General features: G+C 47.1%; 1 protein-coding gene across 1 annotated transcript in view; it reads right to left on the bottom strand.

The window, feature by feature from the left end:
* adam19a (ADAM metallopeptidase domain 19a) overlaps positions 1–15,454 on the bottom strand; it is a 110,551-nt gene that overhangs the window by 44,234 nt on the left and 50,863 nt on the right. The window contains exon 4 of the mRNA XM_084487205.1: positions 6,552–6,630. Within this exon, the coding sequence (XP_084343331.1) occupies positions 6,552–6,630 (79 nt within the window). The remainder of the gene's footprint in view (positions 1–6,551; positions 6,631–15,454) is intronic.

Genomic DNA, 15,454 nt, shown 5'->3' with positions numbered 1-15,454 from the left:
CGGGAGCTAAGCTGCGGGCGGATGATACATCATCTGTTCCGTGGTCATAGTTGGATTACTGGAGCCGGGGACAGAATGAATGGGAAATAACACTCTCCAGTATGGTTGTTATCCCTTTTTATTTCTCTGTCCAGGGGGAGTGATAAGGAAAAAAAAGCGGAGCCATTCAATTTGAGAATTTGTTTATGCTCAAGATGATTACAGTACAATGGAAAGTAATTATGTTCATTCGCTTTAATCTCTCTATTTAACGATTCGGAAGGCGCTAATACAGTTTTTTTTCTCGACTCTTTGGTTATACTTCCAGAAACCCCGGATACAAATATGGCACACAAGTAAACTCTGAGGTGTAGAGTTATACGTATATATATATATGTTAACACTGTCTACACCAACACCCTGTTGGGAATACTGTTCCAGAAATGTTGGCTGTTCAGTTCATCCAACCCAATATAAAATGTGCAGATCTATTCGCGTTCTGCTCAAAGTTATCCTTATTTTGAAAATTTTGACTTCCTGCTTCCCGAGGACCGACACCTTTGCTCTGACACCCATTAATAACCAGGGCGGCTGTTTCGATCGATGATGAGAGATAGACATAGTCTGTGAAGATCGCAAAATCGCTCAACTAAATCCCCATCTCCCAGGGACAAAGACACAGATCTGAATGTTGTATATCAGCATGACCCGTCCCCCGATACGTCTCTGTGGCTTTTTATAGAAAACGCCCTGAACGACGGAACGAGACATAACGGCGTGTATAACAACAGGTAAAAAAAAACACGAAAACTGCCGATGGCAATGCACGGAAACCAGCAGGGATCGGCGGAGAACAACAACAACGTGGAAAGAAAAACAACTTTAAACGAGCAGCAAGTGTCAGTAACGGTTGGGGGCTCCGCCTGGTCTTTGCGTGCCAGAGTTGAATGGATTATCGGGTCGTGTAAAGCCGCAGTGTGACCTCGGCCCTGGCATTTAACATCCCCACACCATAGTGATATGACTCTGGGAGGCTGTTGTGGTCGAGGGGAGCCGGCGGGGCGGGGCGGGGCCGTTGTGGGGGGCTGGGGTGGAGCGCCTTGTTTCTCTTCATCTGAGATCACAGAACACCCAGGGTGCTGCTGACAGCGAGGAGGCACCGTCAGTCTCTGTGTGTGTGTGTGTGTGTGTGTGTGTGTGTGTGTATTCTTGCATGGGTGTGTGTGTTTATGTGTGCATATATGTGTGTGTGTGTGTGTGTGTGTGTGTGTGTGTGTGTTTGTGCATGTACGCGTGCATGGGTGTGTGTTTGTTTATGTCGGCATATGTGTGTGTGTGTGTGTGTGTGTGTGTGTGTTTGTGCATGTACGCGTGCATGGGTGTGTGTTTGTTTATGTCGGCATATGTGTGTGTGTGTGTGTGTGTGTGTGTGTGTGTGTATGTGTGTAAGTTGCTTTGTGTGTGTGTGTATGTGTTTGCACACATCTCCTATAGTTGTGACATTGTGTGTAGGGTGTGCACGTGTATGTGTGTATTTGTGTGTGTGCTTGTGTGTGTGTGTGTGTGTGTGTGTTAGTGAGAGCACACGTGTTCCATTTATCAAACGTGTCAGTTTGTGTGTGTGTGTGTGCGTGCGCGTGCGTGCGTGCCCTCACAATGGTAACACTACAGTTAGGCCATGTACGCTCCTGCGGCGGCGGCGCTGCTCGCTACTATGCACAGACTGCAAGACCCGAGTGCGCCAGAGTTCAAAGAGGAAGTGCTTTCACCGCTGGCGGCTCCGCTGGCGTCGGAGCCTCTGCCGGAGAAACGAACCTCGCCTTCCATGCCGATCGTGTAGGCCGCCCCCCCCCCCCCCCCCCCCCCCCCCCTTTAATAACCTCTCCCGAAGCTGAGAGACACCCAGCCTGGTGGGGCTGCACGGAGCGAGCACACCGCCAAACCCAACCCCCCGACGTGAGGCTGTCAGCCCCCCCGCAGCGGTAATAAGGGCCCTCATAAGTTATGCATTCCTCACAATGAGTGGTTGTGTGTGTGTGTGGTTATGTGTGTGTGTGTGTGTATGTGTGTGTGTGTGTGGTTATGTGTGTGTGTGTGTGTGTATGTGTGTGTGTGTGTGTTTGTGTGTGTGTGTGTGTGTGTGTGTGTGTGTGTGTGTGTGTGTGTGTGTTTGAACAAGTGTGATGCAAAACGTCAGATAGGGGGCTGGTGAGTGTAATTGCGTAGTCTTTGTGTGGCGTTCATATTAAATGATGAAGAGGGATATTTGGTGTGAAGTCCCGGTGGCGCTGCTGTCGAGATGCACCGTCGTCCTGACAGGTTTTGAGGGGGTTCCTGACGGCGGGGTCGCAGAGTTTTAACATATTAGTTCAAAACAAATCGGAATGGGGTAATATTGATATCAACCACCAGGTGGCGCGCGTGTCCACGTAGCAGACGATGACGAGCGGAAGATCGTAGCGGCACAAAAAATGAGCAATCAACCCAGTAACACACCTCACGTTTTAGTCTGGACGGGCTGAAACGGAGACTCAAACGGAGACTAAAACAGCGTTTTAAAACGAAAAAAGTGTCGCTGTAGCCTTAATTCGCCATCAAGTCTCATAAGGACAATTGCTGGTACAGTAGATACACTACGCATCTAATAAAACCGGAATAAGCTTGCACTATGCACTAAACGGGTACCCAACCGTACCCAACAGGGTCAAAGGGAGAACCTCACAAACGCCTCTTTCTCCTGATATAATTGACTTTCTGTTCTTTAGCATTACACTATTGACCATGAGGGATAGAGAAGAACTTCTACTGATAGGATACAGAGCCCATAAACAGACCATGACGGGAACTTTGAGGAATCTTGTTTTTATTTTATATTGATTCATACAGAATGGATTTGTCCCTTGTTTATGAAGTACATCAACATGCGCACATGTTGCCAGGCAACATGCACCCAACTTGTTGTTTGTAGTTGTTGCTGGGCAACATGCACCACATGTCCTTAGGTCGGTCAAATCCTTGCCATTTTGCTACATTATTAATACTCTGTTCTCTGTTTCTGCTGAATAAACGCCTCTAACACCGCTGTTACTCCTGTGTTCTGTAAACAGTCTGAATGCAGCGCAGTGGGGAGTCAGCTGTGCTGTTCTGCCCTCCCTCACCAGCACATGTCCCCAGAGCGGGCACATTGGCCCACCCTGGTGGGCTTGGGGCGTTTGGTGAAATGTGTTTTATCTTGTGTATATCATATATTGCACTTTGCCAACGACTTAAAGGGATAGTTCAGGATTTTGGACATCGGGTCTCATTTCCAAGTGAGCCAGTGTGGTATTTATCATTGGAGACCGTTTTCAACACTTTTCATTCAGTCCTTCTAGTTGCAGAAATCGCTGGTGCTAGGCTAGCGCAACTCGAGGGGAACTGCTAGCCTGCCAATAAAAACTGTTTTACCCACTCCCGAGGCAAACCAATTATAATGCCAGACTATTGATGTAAATGTCTGTGTTGATAGAATAGTGTTAGAAATAAACTTACCCTTTAGCATCGCATTGCATTTAGTTTATAATCCCTGTAGTTGGAAGCAAGCTACGGCAGCAGCGGACTGATATTACCTGGAGTGCTTCTCTGTTTACCTTCTGCTGTAGTGAATTGGTTGCTACACCGGAGCAAAGTGAAATTCTGCCACTGCTGAGAAATTAGTCGATTGCGATACAAGGATAGTTTTATTTCTAATATTATTCTTTCAACACAGACATGTACATCGATAGTCGGGCATTATAATTGGTTTGCATCGGGTGTACTTTGGAGTGGGTAAAACTGTTTTTATTGGCAGGCTAGCAGTTCCCCTCGACTTGCGCTAGCCTAGCACCAGCGATTTCTACAACTAGAAGGACTGAATGAAAAGTGTTGAAAACGGTCTCCAATGATGAATAACACACTGGCTCACTTGGAAATGAGACCTGATGTCCAAAATCCTGAACTATCCCTTTAAAGGGCAAATGTAAAACGGACCACATTCGTATCGCGCTTCTCAGACCAGTGGCCGCTCAAAAGCGCTTTACAGATGATTGTCTGACATTCATACACACATTCACACACTGACACGCCGACGGCGGGGTCAGCCGTGCAGAGTGGCAGCCAGGTTGTCGGGAGCAGTTGGGGTCAGGCGTCTGGCTCGGGGATCGAACCGGCAGACAACCCGCTCCGCCTCGTGAGCCTCCTGCCGCCCATTGCTCAGTGAATCATCAACATTATTATTTGGCTTGCGTGCGTGAATTGTGTGATGCTGATGAGAAACTGGTGAACCGTTCTAGGAAACACCCCGTTGTCTTTTTGGAACAGAGTGGCTGTGACTTCCTCTGTGTCACTGGTGTATGTGTGTGTGTGTGTGTGTGTGTGTCTGTGTGTGTCTGTCTGTCTGTGTTTGTGGGTCTGTGTGCGTGCATGCGTACCCACACACACACACACACAGGTTGTGTGTACACATAGCCCAATATGTAATGGTTCTGGGCAACACGGACACCCTCCCAATACATTGAGAGACAATCCTTTAACCAGAGTTCACCATCTCAAGGGGTTCTTGTTCGTTCTTCAATCATAACACAAGGCGAATGCTACGAGGCTGTCGGATACACGGTCTGTGTTTATGAACTCGTGTTCACAGTGATTGTTCTGTTTTATGGACTTCCTCTTGGCAGCAGACCCTATGTTTATAAGAAGTGTTGCAAGTGAAATCCTTCGTATAAATCACTAACACCGCAGACTCGTGTCAGAGGTGTGTGAGGAGCTGTCAGTTCTGCTAAGTGTTGGCAGTAGATTTGAAAAAAATCTTTGCATAAATAAACCAAGAGTTTCGAGAATAGCCTGAAATAAAAGATATGAGATCGTTGACTTATTTAAGATAAATGTGTGTGCGTGTGTTTGTGTGTGCGTGCGTGCATGTTTATGTGTTTCTGGGTCTCTAGAACAGTGTGTATTGTGTTGCCACACGACCACATGTCGAGACTTTCAAAGTGTGTGTGTCCATTAAAGTCTTTGTGTGTCATACTGTGTAGTATTTAGTGTAGTAGTATTTAGTATTTTATTTATGTAGTATTTAACACACGCACACGTGTGAGGCGACGCGTGCTCGTATGTCTCCGTCTGCGACTCTGTATCCGAGCATCCGGGGAATTATTTATTATTTTAAACCCACGCATATCCCCCTGACGACCGGCGGAAACGGTTCCCCCACTTATTATGAAGAGAGACTTTTGTCCTCCTCCTTTAACAGCGAGCGCATTGTCGCTGGCTGTCGTCTCTGACGGTGCGGGCATTAGGAGGTGCTAATGTGCCTCAGAGACACCGCTGCTGAGCGACACAAAGGGAGGGAGAGAGAGAGAGAGAGAGAGAGAGAGAGAGAGAGTGTATAAGAGAGAGGAGAGAGATAGAGAGAGAGATAGAGTGAAAGAGGGAGAGAGATAGAGAGTGAAAGAGGAAGAGAGATAGAGAGTGAAAGAGAGAGAGATAGGTAGAGAGTGAAAGAGAGAGAGAAAGAGAGAGAGAGAGTGTATAAGAGAGAGGAGAGAGATAGAGAGAGATAGAGTGAAAGAGGGAGAGAGAGGAGAGAGATAGAGAGAGAGTGTATAAGAGAGGAGAGAGATAGAGAGAGAGATAGAGTGAAAGAGGAAGAGAGATAGAGAGTGAAAGAGAGAGAGAAAGAGAGAGAGAGAGAGAGAGAGAGAGAGAGAGCGAGCGAGCGAGGACGGCCGAGGCAGAGAGAGCAATAGGAGGGGTGAGACGGGGGGAATTAATGACCGTCTGCCGCACAACTTCCAACACCGCTTAGGATGCTGGCGCGGCCATCAGCGGCAAACCAATTATCTCTTTCCAATAACAAGCGCCTCTGAAGAGAACCCCCCCCCCCCCCCCCGCTCCCACACAGCGCCGGGACTCGTCTGCGCAGACTGCACTCCTCTCGGCCGGCTCCTCGCTGCCTCACGCCGCAGAGTGCGCTAACCAGGCAGGGTAGGGACCCGGGTTCGGTTCCCCCCACACCTGCGGTCCTATGCAAACTAACGTGTTTAAAGCGTGGGTGGGGGGCTGGGTGGAGTGGCCGAAATATGCGCAGATTTCGGCAGGGTACGATAGAGTCTCTGCCATGCCTTGGCTATTCATTTAATGATGCCGGGAGTTTCCAACCCCCTCTCCGTGTTCTTGCGGTCCCTGCTTGAGCGGTCGTACAAATGGGCGCAGAGCGCCTCACAATGTAGGAAAGTTTTGCTTGGCACTGGTTCATCTTGAAATAAACAGAGCCGTACGCAACCGTCCATATTTTACAGACACCAATTATTTAGAGGCACCAGATACTGACGTTAACGTTCACATCACATTATCCTCGACCAATTGCAGGCAGCGGTTTGTTTAAGGGGGGTGAGTGGGGGGAAAAAGTGTGACTGTTTTTTGAGAGAGCACCCGGTAATAGATGCACAATGGAGCTGAGGGTTTTGGTGGCGGAGCGGCCATTCGGTCGATGCAAATTCGATTCTGTCTCTGTTACGTCAGGGCCAAGGACGGCGAGGAGGACTGAGGCTCACCGTGTGGTTGGCGTTGACCGTCACGGCCTCCCCCTCCTCTGTGTAGTGGGTCTCGGTGAAGTCCGGCCCCAGCAGCTCCCTGTGAAGAGAGAGATAATACGGATTTATTCAGTGTTAGCTAGGTAAGGAGGTGAATTCTTAAGAGACAGTTCGGAGGTTGAAGTTACCATACAATCGATTGGTTGGTCGTCTGGACTATAGCTGTTCTCTCCCTGCCTGTATCCTGTGCCATGTCTACCTCTGTGGATTGAGGTTTCCACTTTTTTCTCTATCACTACTACTCTTATTGTGTGAACATATTTTCATATTGTTTACATGTTTTTCGTTTTTTTTTCTTAATGTCATCATTTTTATCTTCTGTCCTGTTCTTTCGACTATGACACCGGAATTTCCCGTCTGGGATTAATGACTCATAATAACTTAATTAATAAAGTGCTATCTTATCATTTCTTATCAATAACTCATTTCACTTCCCTGTACATAAAACCACTTGGCCCTGCTTCTTTTCTAAACGTGAGAGATATCTTTTAACCTAGGTACCGGCATATCTGAGGCCACAAGAAAAAGATAACACAAATCAAAAATATCGAACTGGTGAAAGCGTTGGAGAGGTAAAAAGGTTGAAATGTCCTTGAATGGCTGAAACGACAACAAAAAAAAAGAGCGAAACTTTCAAACAATGCTTAATATTTCATCGCTCTGTCTCCAATATCTCTCCACCCCGGGAGGCCGTGCCGCCATCGCGGGGGCTCCCGCCTCCACCGCATGACAACCCATCACGCCGGTCGCTAAGCGCCACGGCTCTGCTTGGACAATAATTAAACCAATTAATACCCAGCACCATCCGCCTGCATGGGCGGGCGGTGGTGACGGTGCTCCCTGGCCACACACACTCAAGTCTTCTACCTCAGGCCGCTCCATAAGGGATGGAGGGGTATGTCAAAATACACCAACCCTATTATCATGTGGGTATCCGTTCAGTGTATTAATTCAGCATGGCGCGGTGAAAGAGAGGGACTGTAACTATGTATGCTATCAAACTCAAATTAATTCAGAACTCCTACTCACAAGTTTCTAGGCGAACAAAGGCGACACTCATGTTTTTCAGGGGGGTTTGACAATGCATTAATTTGTGTCGGAATGTTAATCAAAGTTGATCAATGGCATTACAAAATGCACACGCCCACCCACGCACACACATGAGTGCACACACACACACGCCCACACACACCCACCTGCACACACACACACACACACACACACACACACACAGGCACACACACAACCACCAACGCACACCCACCCACCCACACACAGCCACCTGCACACACACACACCCACATGCACACCCACGGAATAAGCCAGCAGACAAAGTCCTGCCAGCGACAATCAACGAAGAAAGAATAACGTTGGACGCAAAGTCCTTTAAAAAGTACCCCGATATTTCCTCTGCTCTTTATCTCCCTCACCTCCGTCCCACCACCCCTCCATCGCCCCCAGTGTTATTTCCACACGGTGATAAATAAGGCACCGAGCTGTGTGTATATCTCCCTGAATAAACCGGGCGATCGCAATCGCAAATTGAGTCCCCTCATGTTGACAGGTCAAAATGGCGACGGCGCCCTGGCCCTATGTTCCCCCTCTTATCACCACCGCTCATCTGTCCACTGACCTATCTCCTACGCACCACGCATTTCTTCATCATTCGTCCCCCCGTCCCCCTGCAGGAGCACACACACACACACACACACACACACACACACACACATGCACGCAACCATACACACACACGCACACACACACACACACACAGGGGGGGGCTATGGCACCCAGGAAGAAGGGGAGAGGGAGGGGGGGCGTGGGATCGGGGAGGGGCGAGGCGGAAGGGGTGGTGGGGAATGTGTGATGACTCTGAAAAGGTCACCTTTTACCAAAAAGACGTGTCAGCCAGCAGGGTGGATATCCGTGGCATTTGTCATCTCGCCGTACAAAGCAGCCGGACGTCAAATGCCAGGGCTTCCCTGGGTGGGCGGCGGCGGCGGCGGTGTCAGCGCCATCGCGTGTCTTCTTAGTGCTTCATCATCTGCTGTGTGTGTGTGTGTGTGTGTGTGTGTGTGTGTGTCTGTGTGTGTATGTCTGTCTGGGTGTGTGAGTGTTTGTATGTGTATGTTTGCCTGTGTGTTTGTGTGTGTGTTTCTGTATATGCGTGTGTGTGTGTGTGTGTGTGTGTGTGTGTGTGTGTGTGTGTGTGTGTTTCTGTATGTGTGTGTGTGTGTGTGTGTGTGTGTGTGTGTATGTGTATGTGTGTGTCTGTGTGTGTGTATGTATGAGTGTGTAAAAAAGAAAAAGGGGTCCAATTTCCATGTTTGCCCCGGGGCCCAATTGTACCATTCATTTGGGGTCTGTAATGGATCATAATCCACCTCTCTCTCCATTCCACTTGTTCACTGCACTCAATTTGCGTTGCTTTGAAAATAAAAGAATGAAGGCAGAATTGACCAGGTGGGCAGTGATAGGCACACACACAGTTCACTACAAAGCCCGCCGTGGAGAGCTCCATCGAAGAAATTGAATATTGTAATATCGGGACAGTGTTTAACCAGGAATCATTTTAAACAGAGGGAGCGAGAGAGAGGGAGCGAGAGAGCGAGAGTGAATGAGAGAGAGAGTGAAGGAGAGAGAGAGAGAGTGATGCAGAGAGCGAGTGAAGGAGAGAGAGAGAGAGAGCATGATCCCACCATCATGGCTCCTCAGTCCCGTCCAATTCAATCCCTTTTTTCCCAGGAAGGCGGAGATTAGTACACACAGCGCAGACTACGAAACACACATGTCAAATGTCACATTCCGGCAGGTTCTCCGCAAGCTAGAGTCTGAAGCGAGTCTCATTCCTCCGGGCTGGTCCGAAAGGTCACCCAAGACAACCCAGGCTTCCCCCCCTTCTCCATTTCAATTGGAAATGCAGCTGATCCGTGTACGCTACCACGTAATCCCCAAGGATGGGGTTTATTTTTCCTTCGGAATTGGCCGGAATTCGACGCTCCCAAAACAAGCCGGTGTGGTGGGAGAGGACTGACTCTGTGCTCATCTTACCAGGGTCTTAAGACATGCTACAAACTCCAAAGTCAAATCATAATTATCTCTTGAAACGGTACAGGAGTGAACCTACAATGGTTCATTTGTGGATTCTCAGGATTCTGGAGAAAGCGTGAATAACAGGGCTCTGGTTGGATTGATTTGGCTCGACGCAGTAAAAAGCGGAATTGCTCTCTCTTCAGTTCGGATATAAAGACGAATGCTGACAGACCATAAAGAGGATACGATAAGGCCTGCCGGTCAGGGCTACGGACTAATCACAGTAGTTATTGCAGCGCTGTCATGGATTGCTGTCGTTTCATTGCCTTATTGTAGTGGAGGTCGCGTGCACAGCAAAAACCCTCAATGTTTTCAGGAGAATCTTGTTGTCAGCATAATGCCAACCCTTGAGATTTCACTGATGACTAAGAAGGTGAAGGAGACCAGGGCGTGAGGCCCCTGCCTGCTACCCTCCACTGCTCTCGTGTCTCGAGGAGAAAATCTAAGAAAAAATCGAAATCTAGTAATTCAGAAATGTAATATATTTTTAAAATAAATTAGGAATTTCTGAAATCTGCACCTATATCCTGTTGCAGTGAACAATAGAGTTACAAAGTGGGAGGATCTATATTGGAGGGCCGTGGATTCTGATTTAATAATCCCAAAAGATCTATTCAGAAATCCCATTGACGTTTTTCCCTTAGGGCTTTTGGAGCCTTCCGTACAACTGAAATGTACATGAAACTCTCCTTGATCAATCATTACAACAAACAATCATTAGATAGTTTAAAATATCAAATATCTAACTGTGTACACATCTAACTCTGTGGGTAAGAAGACTTCTAGCATCATGGAAGCATAACCATTCAGAATCAACTACAGGAATCATCCGAAATATTTTCATTAACCACACAGTGTGAAACAAAGAATGAACTAGACCTTATCAACAAAACAAATCAGACAGGCAACTAACGTTTCGTCCCTGGAGTGCTACCCCCCATCTGCAGGTGTGTACTTTTTACCCTCTGCTACGGTGGACTCAATGTATCAGTCTGCTAGTACCTCTGTACTTAATCACTACTACACCATACTATATTACTGCTACACACAGACGCTAAGTACAAATATGCCGTCATTTTATTTTTCATCTTATTGTTTATTTCCTATTCATATTTTTATATTGTCTCATATCGATGTTTAGTTTTATTCCGCTGCTGTAACGACCAATTCCCCTTGGGGGATGAATAAAGTAGGCCAACGTTTATGTCTACTCATCAATCTACTGGTTTTATGCGTGTCAAATGTTATTCTGCAGAAAACAAAGTTGAAGCACATATACAGCAGAACCGTCGTGCCATCTCACAACACCCCTCCATAATTAAGAAGCCTCCCCCCATTTGCTTCTGGAACGCTAAGCTCGGCAAACTTTGCAGCGCTGCGTTTAACCTGTGAAATACACCATGACTTTCTCTTTTGCGAACTTGAGGCCAAGGCTCATGGGTAGTGTAGTAAATCATGGTGGTTATGGAAACAAGTTAAAGTGACAATAAGAAGTACATATTCTGAGCAATGTAGATATAACATTTGCATGTATTTGTTGTAACAGTAAAATACTGAAATAATGGTTCCTCTTTTGTATACGATTATGAACCTAGCTGATTATGGTTTGGCCATAATCACTGAGAGAGTATTTTCAAATGTGGTTTAACTTTGGGGGTAAATTGGAGAGTAACCACACTGCAGAGTCCTTATCGGTGTCGTCTCAACCTTGCCGTCAGCCACCAACAACCGGCAACCACCAACCCCCCCCGCCACCGCCTCCACCACCACTCTCCTGCACTAGTGCACAGCTGGGGTCACAGCTCAACAGAAACAAAAAGGTACAGAACGCTATGCATCGGTTGTTGTTTTGTGTTTCTTGTCTTCACAAAAGCTGAATCCAAAAAGGGTTTTAGCGTGGCCAATATCATTTGCTTGCTAATGAGTGGATGATGTCATGTTTGAGGGTGAAATGTGACTTTGCATGTATGGCTTCCTCCTCACTCCTTCAGATGTACTCCTCATATCTCCATCATAGCTGATGCAAATGTATTTCAAACCAAAATGATAGAATGACACAATACATGTCAAGAAGTGCTTGATAATTCTACAGATCTATTAAAGTCATCACTTTTCGGGTGAACTATTATATCTTTCTGTCTAGACTGGATCATAAATGATTTATCTCTGTCACCATTAAAACATTACCCACTATGTTGTTGTGTCTCTCTTTATTTCACTTTATTAAACGCAAGTGAAACCAATCGCCCTTCAGATATTATCCACAATTTATTTATTGTTTAGTCATTTATTTTATTGAAATTGTCTCACTTTATCAGGCTATTGGGATTTTCTTATGGGTACAACTTAATGGTTTGGAAAAGCACAAAACATTAGCCTCTTGAAGTCAGGTTATCGACAATCGAGTATCGAGTGATTATGTCAAATTAATGAGACGTGGAAGGTAATTTTCAAGGCATCTTTGTAATGCTTTTTAGGCCGCTCTTTTGCTTCTATGGCTCTCTGGGGACGAATTGAAGAGCCATAATTACAAGCTGGACCAACAAGTACAAAACAAGAGCGACAGTAACAAGATCTGGTAAAATAACAGAACCTATTCTTCTTTGAGCAACAATAAAATGCCTAAAAATCGAAGTGAGTTTTTCGGTTGCAATTGCCCACAAACAAAGCCTCCGTTAAAAACAAAATACTGTCACATTGACTTCAATAAAACAAAGATAGGGTATCCACTATCGTTATAATTGGAATTACGGGCCTCCTCTTTGCAAAGCCTGTACTGGGTATTAACAATCACAGATGTCTGAAGACCAGACACAAGAGAGAGAGATTAAGGGATGGAGGTAGAAAAGGAGAGTTAGAGGGAGAGAGAGAGAGAAAGAGAGAGAGGGATTAAGAGAGAGACAGAGACAGAGAGAGAGGGAGAGGGAGAGACAGAGAGAGACAGAAAGATAGAGAAAGTTGGAGAGAGATAGCGAGAGGGATGAGAGAGAGACTGAGGGATAAAGAGAGGGGAGAGGGAGAGAAATGGAGAGGGAGGGGGAGAGAGAGCTAGAGAGAGAGATAGAGAAGTGAGCAAGGGATAGTGAGAGGGATGAGAGAGAGAAGGAGGGATAGAGAGAGAGGAATGAGAGAGAGAGGGAGAGGGAGAGAGTCATCCAGCTTCCCCTAGTGACGCTCCATGCAGCACCATAAAGAATGAAAACATTGTTAAAGAGAAAGAAGTGTGAGACAGTTCTCCCCCTCTCTCCTGGCATTAGCTCAGCAGATCAGGGGCACACAGGGTAATGACTTCTATTTGGCCCATGATAGCACTTGAGCTGACTGGAAATGACAGAAAGTCATGGTAATCAACAATGATAACAACCAAATCATCCCAAAAATGTATTTCTGTGGCTTGTGTCTTGCGGGCTTGGAGAGTCGCGCGTTGGTTCACCCACTTCTCCAAAATGTCCTTGGGTATCCAAAAATAACAAAAAAACGCCTGGAAAAGAAATGATCTAAAAATGGGTAAGCTGGTTGACTGTGCTTTTCTTTCGTTATACTCAAGTTATACGTTCCCACCAATAAATGAATAAACAAGAGCGGGGCGGCTTGCTGCCAGGAAAAATGTGATGCTGGGTTTGGTGTTACTGTCGAATGGGTCTGATAAATCATAACCAACTCACACGGAGCAGAATAATAACATTAAACGTTAATGGACTCAATATGTTTTACCTCGGCTTCGGGGCCCTCTTTGTTGAGCAGTCCATAAATAGCAATTGCCCAACAAAAAATAAAAAAATAAAGGATTTAAAAATGACTTCTAAACTTTGAAGCGGGGGGGGGGGGGGGGGGAGACGGAGAATGGCTGTTTCCTACAAGGTGGGCGCTGGGGGCGCTGGGGACGCGGGGAGAGATGTAGACGTCAGCTGAAAACCCCAGCGGGCGCAGTGCGCCGCGCGATGTGGATAACTCTAATTCCGACTCCGTCTCATTTATTCCCGCATCTTTTGCATTTCAGCACTCTTCAAATGTTGTTTCGGGAAAAATATGAGCGGGGCAGGGGAGGGGGGGAGGGGGGGGGGGGGAAGGCAGCCACCGCCACGAAAATGTTGACGCCGCCCTTTGGGTCTGTGCGATGCACGCCTTTGCGGTGTGATTGATAGGCCGTGTTTGTTTTACTGTGGACGTTGCATGTCACCTGGTCATCCTCTGATACGGTAGTAATAACATGTGATGTTTACATTGCATAATATCTACTCCTCCCCCCCACCTTCAATACACACACACACACACACACACTATAATAAAGGAGCAGGAGCAGACTGATCTATAATGGGATCTTTCCCTCTTTTGTTGATGCTCAAACCGTCCTGCGTTGGCGGCTGGGGCAGATGTAATGGGCCTGGACAGAGCAGGACCAGCTGCTGGTTATGTCGACAGACCTGCTGCCAAGCACTGGCTCACACACACTACAGTGTGTCTACAGTGTGCGTGCATCCTGTATATATATTGTGTGTTTGTGTGTGTGTGTGTGTGTGTGCATGTGTGTGTGTGTGTGCGTGTGTGTGCGTGCGTGTGTGTTCCCACTGACCTAGTGACCGAGTGAAGGAAACAATTTTACACATAAACACCCCCAAACCCAAGCTCCCCCCCCCCCCCCCCACACACACACACACACACACACATTCTTCCTTCTATTTTCTCATGCCGTTCGCCAGATTCTAAACGTGACCATCTGTGGTCGTTCAACTCGCTGAACTCTTTCAGACCGGTGAAATCATACCCATGTTTAATACCCAGCCCCCAGTCAACACACCACACACACACACACACACACACACACACACACATACACACAAACACACAGTAAATTTTTCCCCTACCCTCGTCACACATCGCTGACAGAGATTTGGAGTGCTGTTAAACGGACCCCCCCCACTACACCCCTCTATCAGGGCGACTTCACAAATGGGCCTCATTCCAAAAAAGCATGCATTTCCTCTAGTTGGCTGTAGCAGCCGGGCCGGCCCCGCTGTCTCCTCTCCTCTGCCTCTAACTGTGGGCGGTACGATGAACTACAAACGGCGCCGACCTCTTGATGAAGAAGAGGTGTGGCAGAGAACACAGTGGGCGGCGCCCCTTGATGCAAAGCTCCAGTTGACGGGCGGGGAAATGAGGCGAGGCAAAGACAGTGGGGGGGGGGGGGGGGGGTGGGGGTGGGGGTGGGGGGGGGTGGGGGGGTGGCTGGAGGCGAGGGGGTCGTGAAATATGCAATACGAGCCACGCTGGCCACGCTGAGGGGGCAAGAGAGAGAGAGAGAGAGAGAGAGGGTGAAGGAGAGAGAGGGTGAAGGAGAGAGAGGGAGACAGAGAGAGAGAGAGAGAGAGAGAGCAAGAGAGCGAGAGAGAGAGAAAGAGAGCGAGAGAGAGAGAGAGAAAGAGAGGGTGAAGGAGAGAGAGAGAGGGAGAGAGAGAGAGAGAGAGAGAGAGAGAGAGAGAGAGAGAGAGAGAGAGAGATGGGCGAAGCCAACTGTCCTGTCATTGGCTCAATCCTCCCTACAAATTTAACCAATGGGATAATTTGGACCAACAGATCAAGACAACTGGAAAGGCTATTATAGTGTTATATGTATAGTATATGTATAGTAGTATAGTATCATCTGTATCATATCTTTACATGGTCAGACATCTACACCATGTAAAGTAGCTATACATGTTATATGTAGAGTTACGTTAATACTGTATCACATCATTAGAAGGTCAGACATGTACACCAGGTATAGTATGTGA

The sequence above is a fragment of the Micromesistius poutassou genome, assembly GCF_964030765.1.
Source record: "Micromesistius poutassou genome assembly, chromosome: 23".
Classification (NCBI taxonomy): domain Eukaryota; kingdom Metazoa; phylum Chordata; class Actinopteri; order Gadiformes; family Gadidae; genus Micromesistius; species Micromesistius poutassou.
Note: the sequence above shows the minus strand (reverse complement) of the source record. Positions and strands in the feature narration are given on the sequence as shown.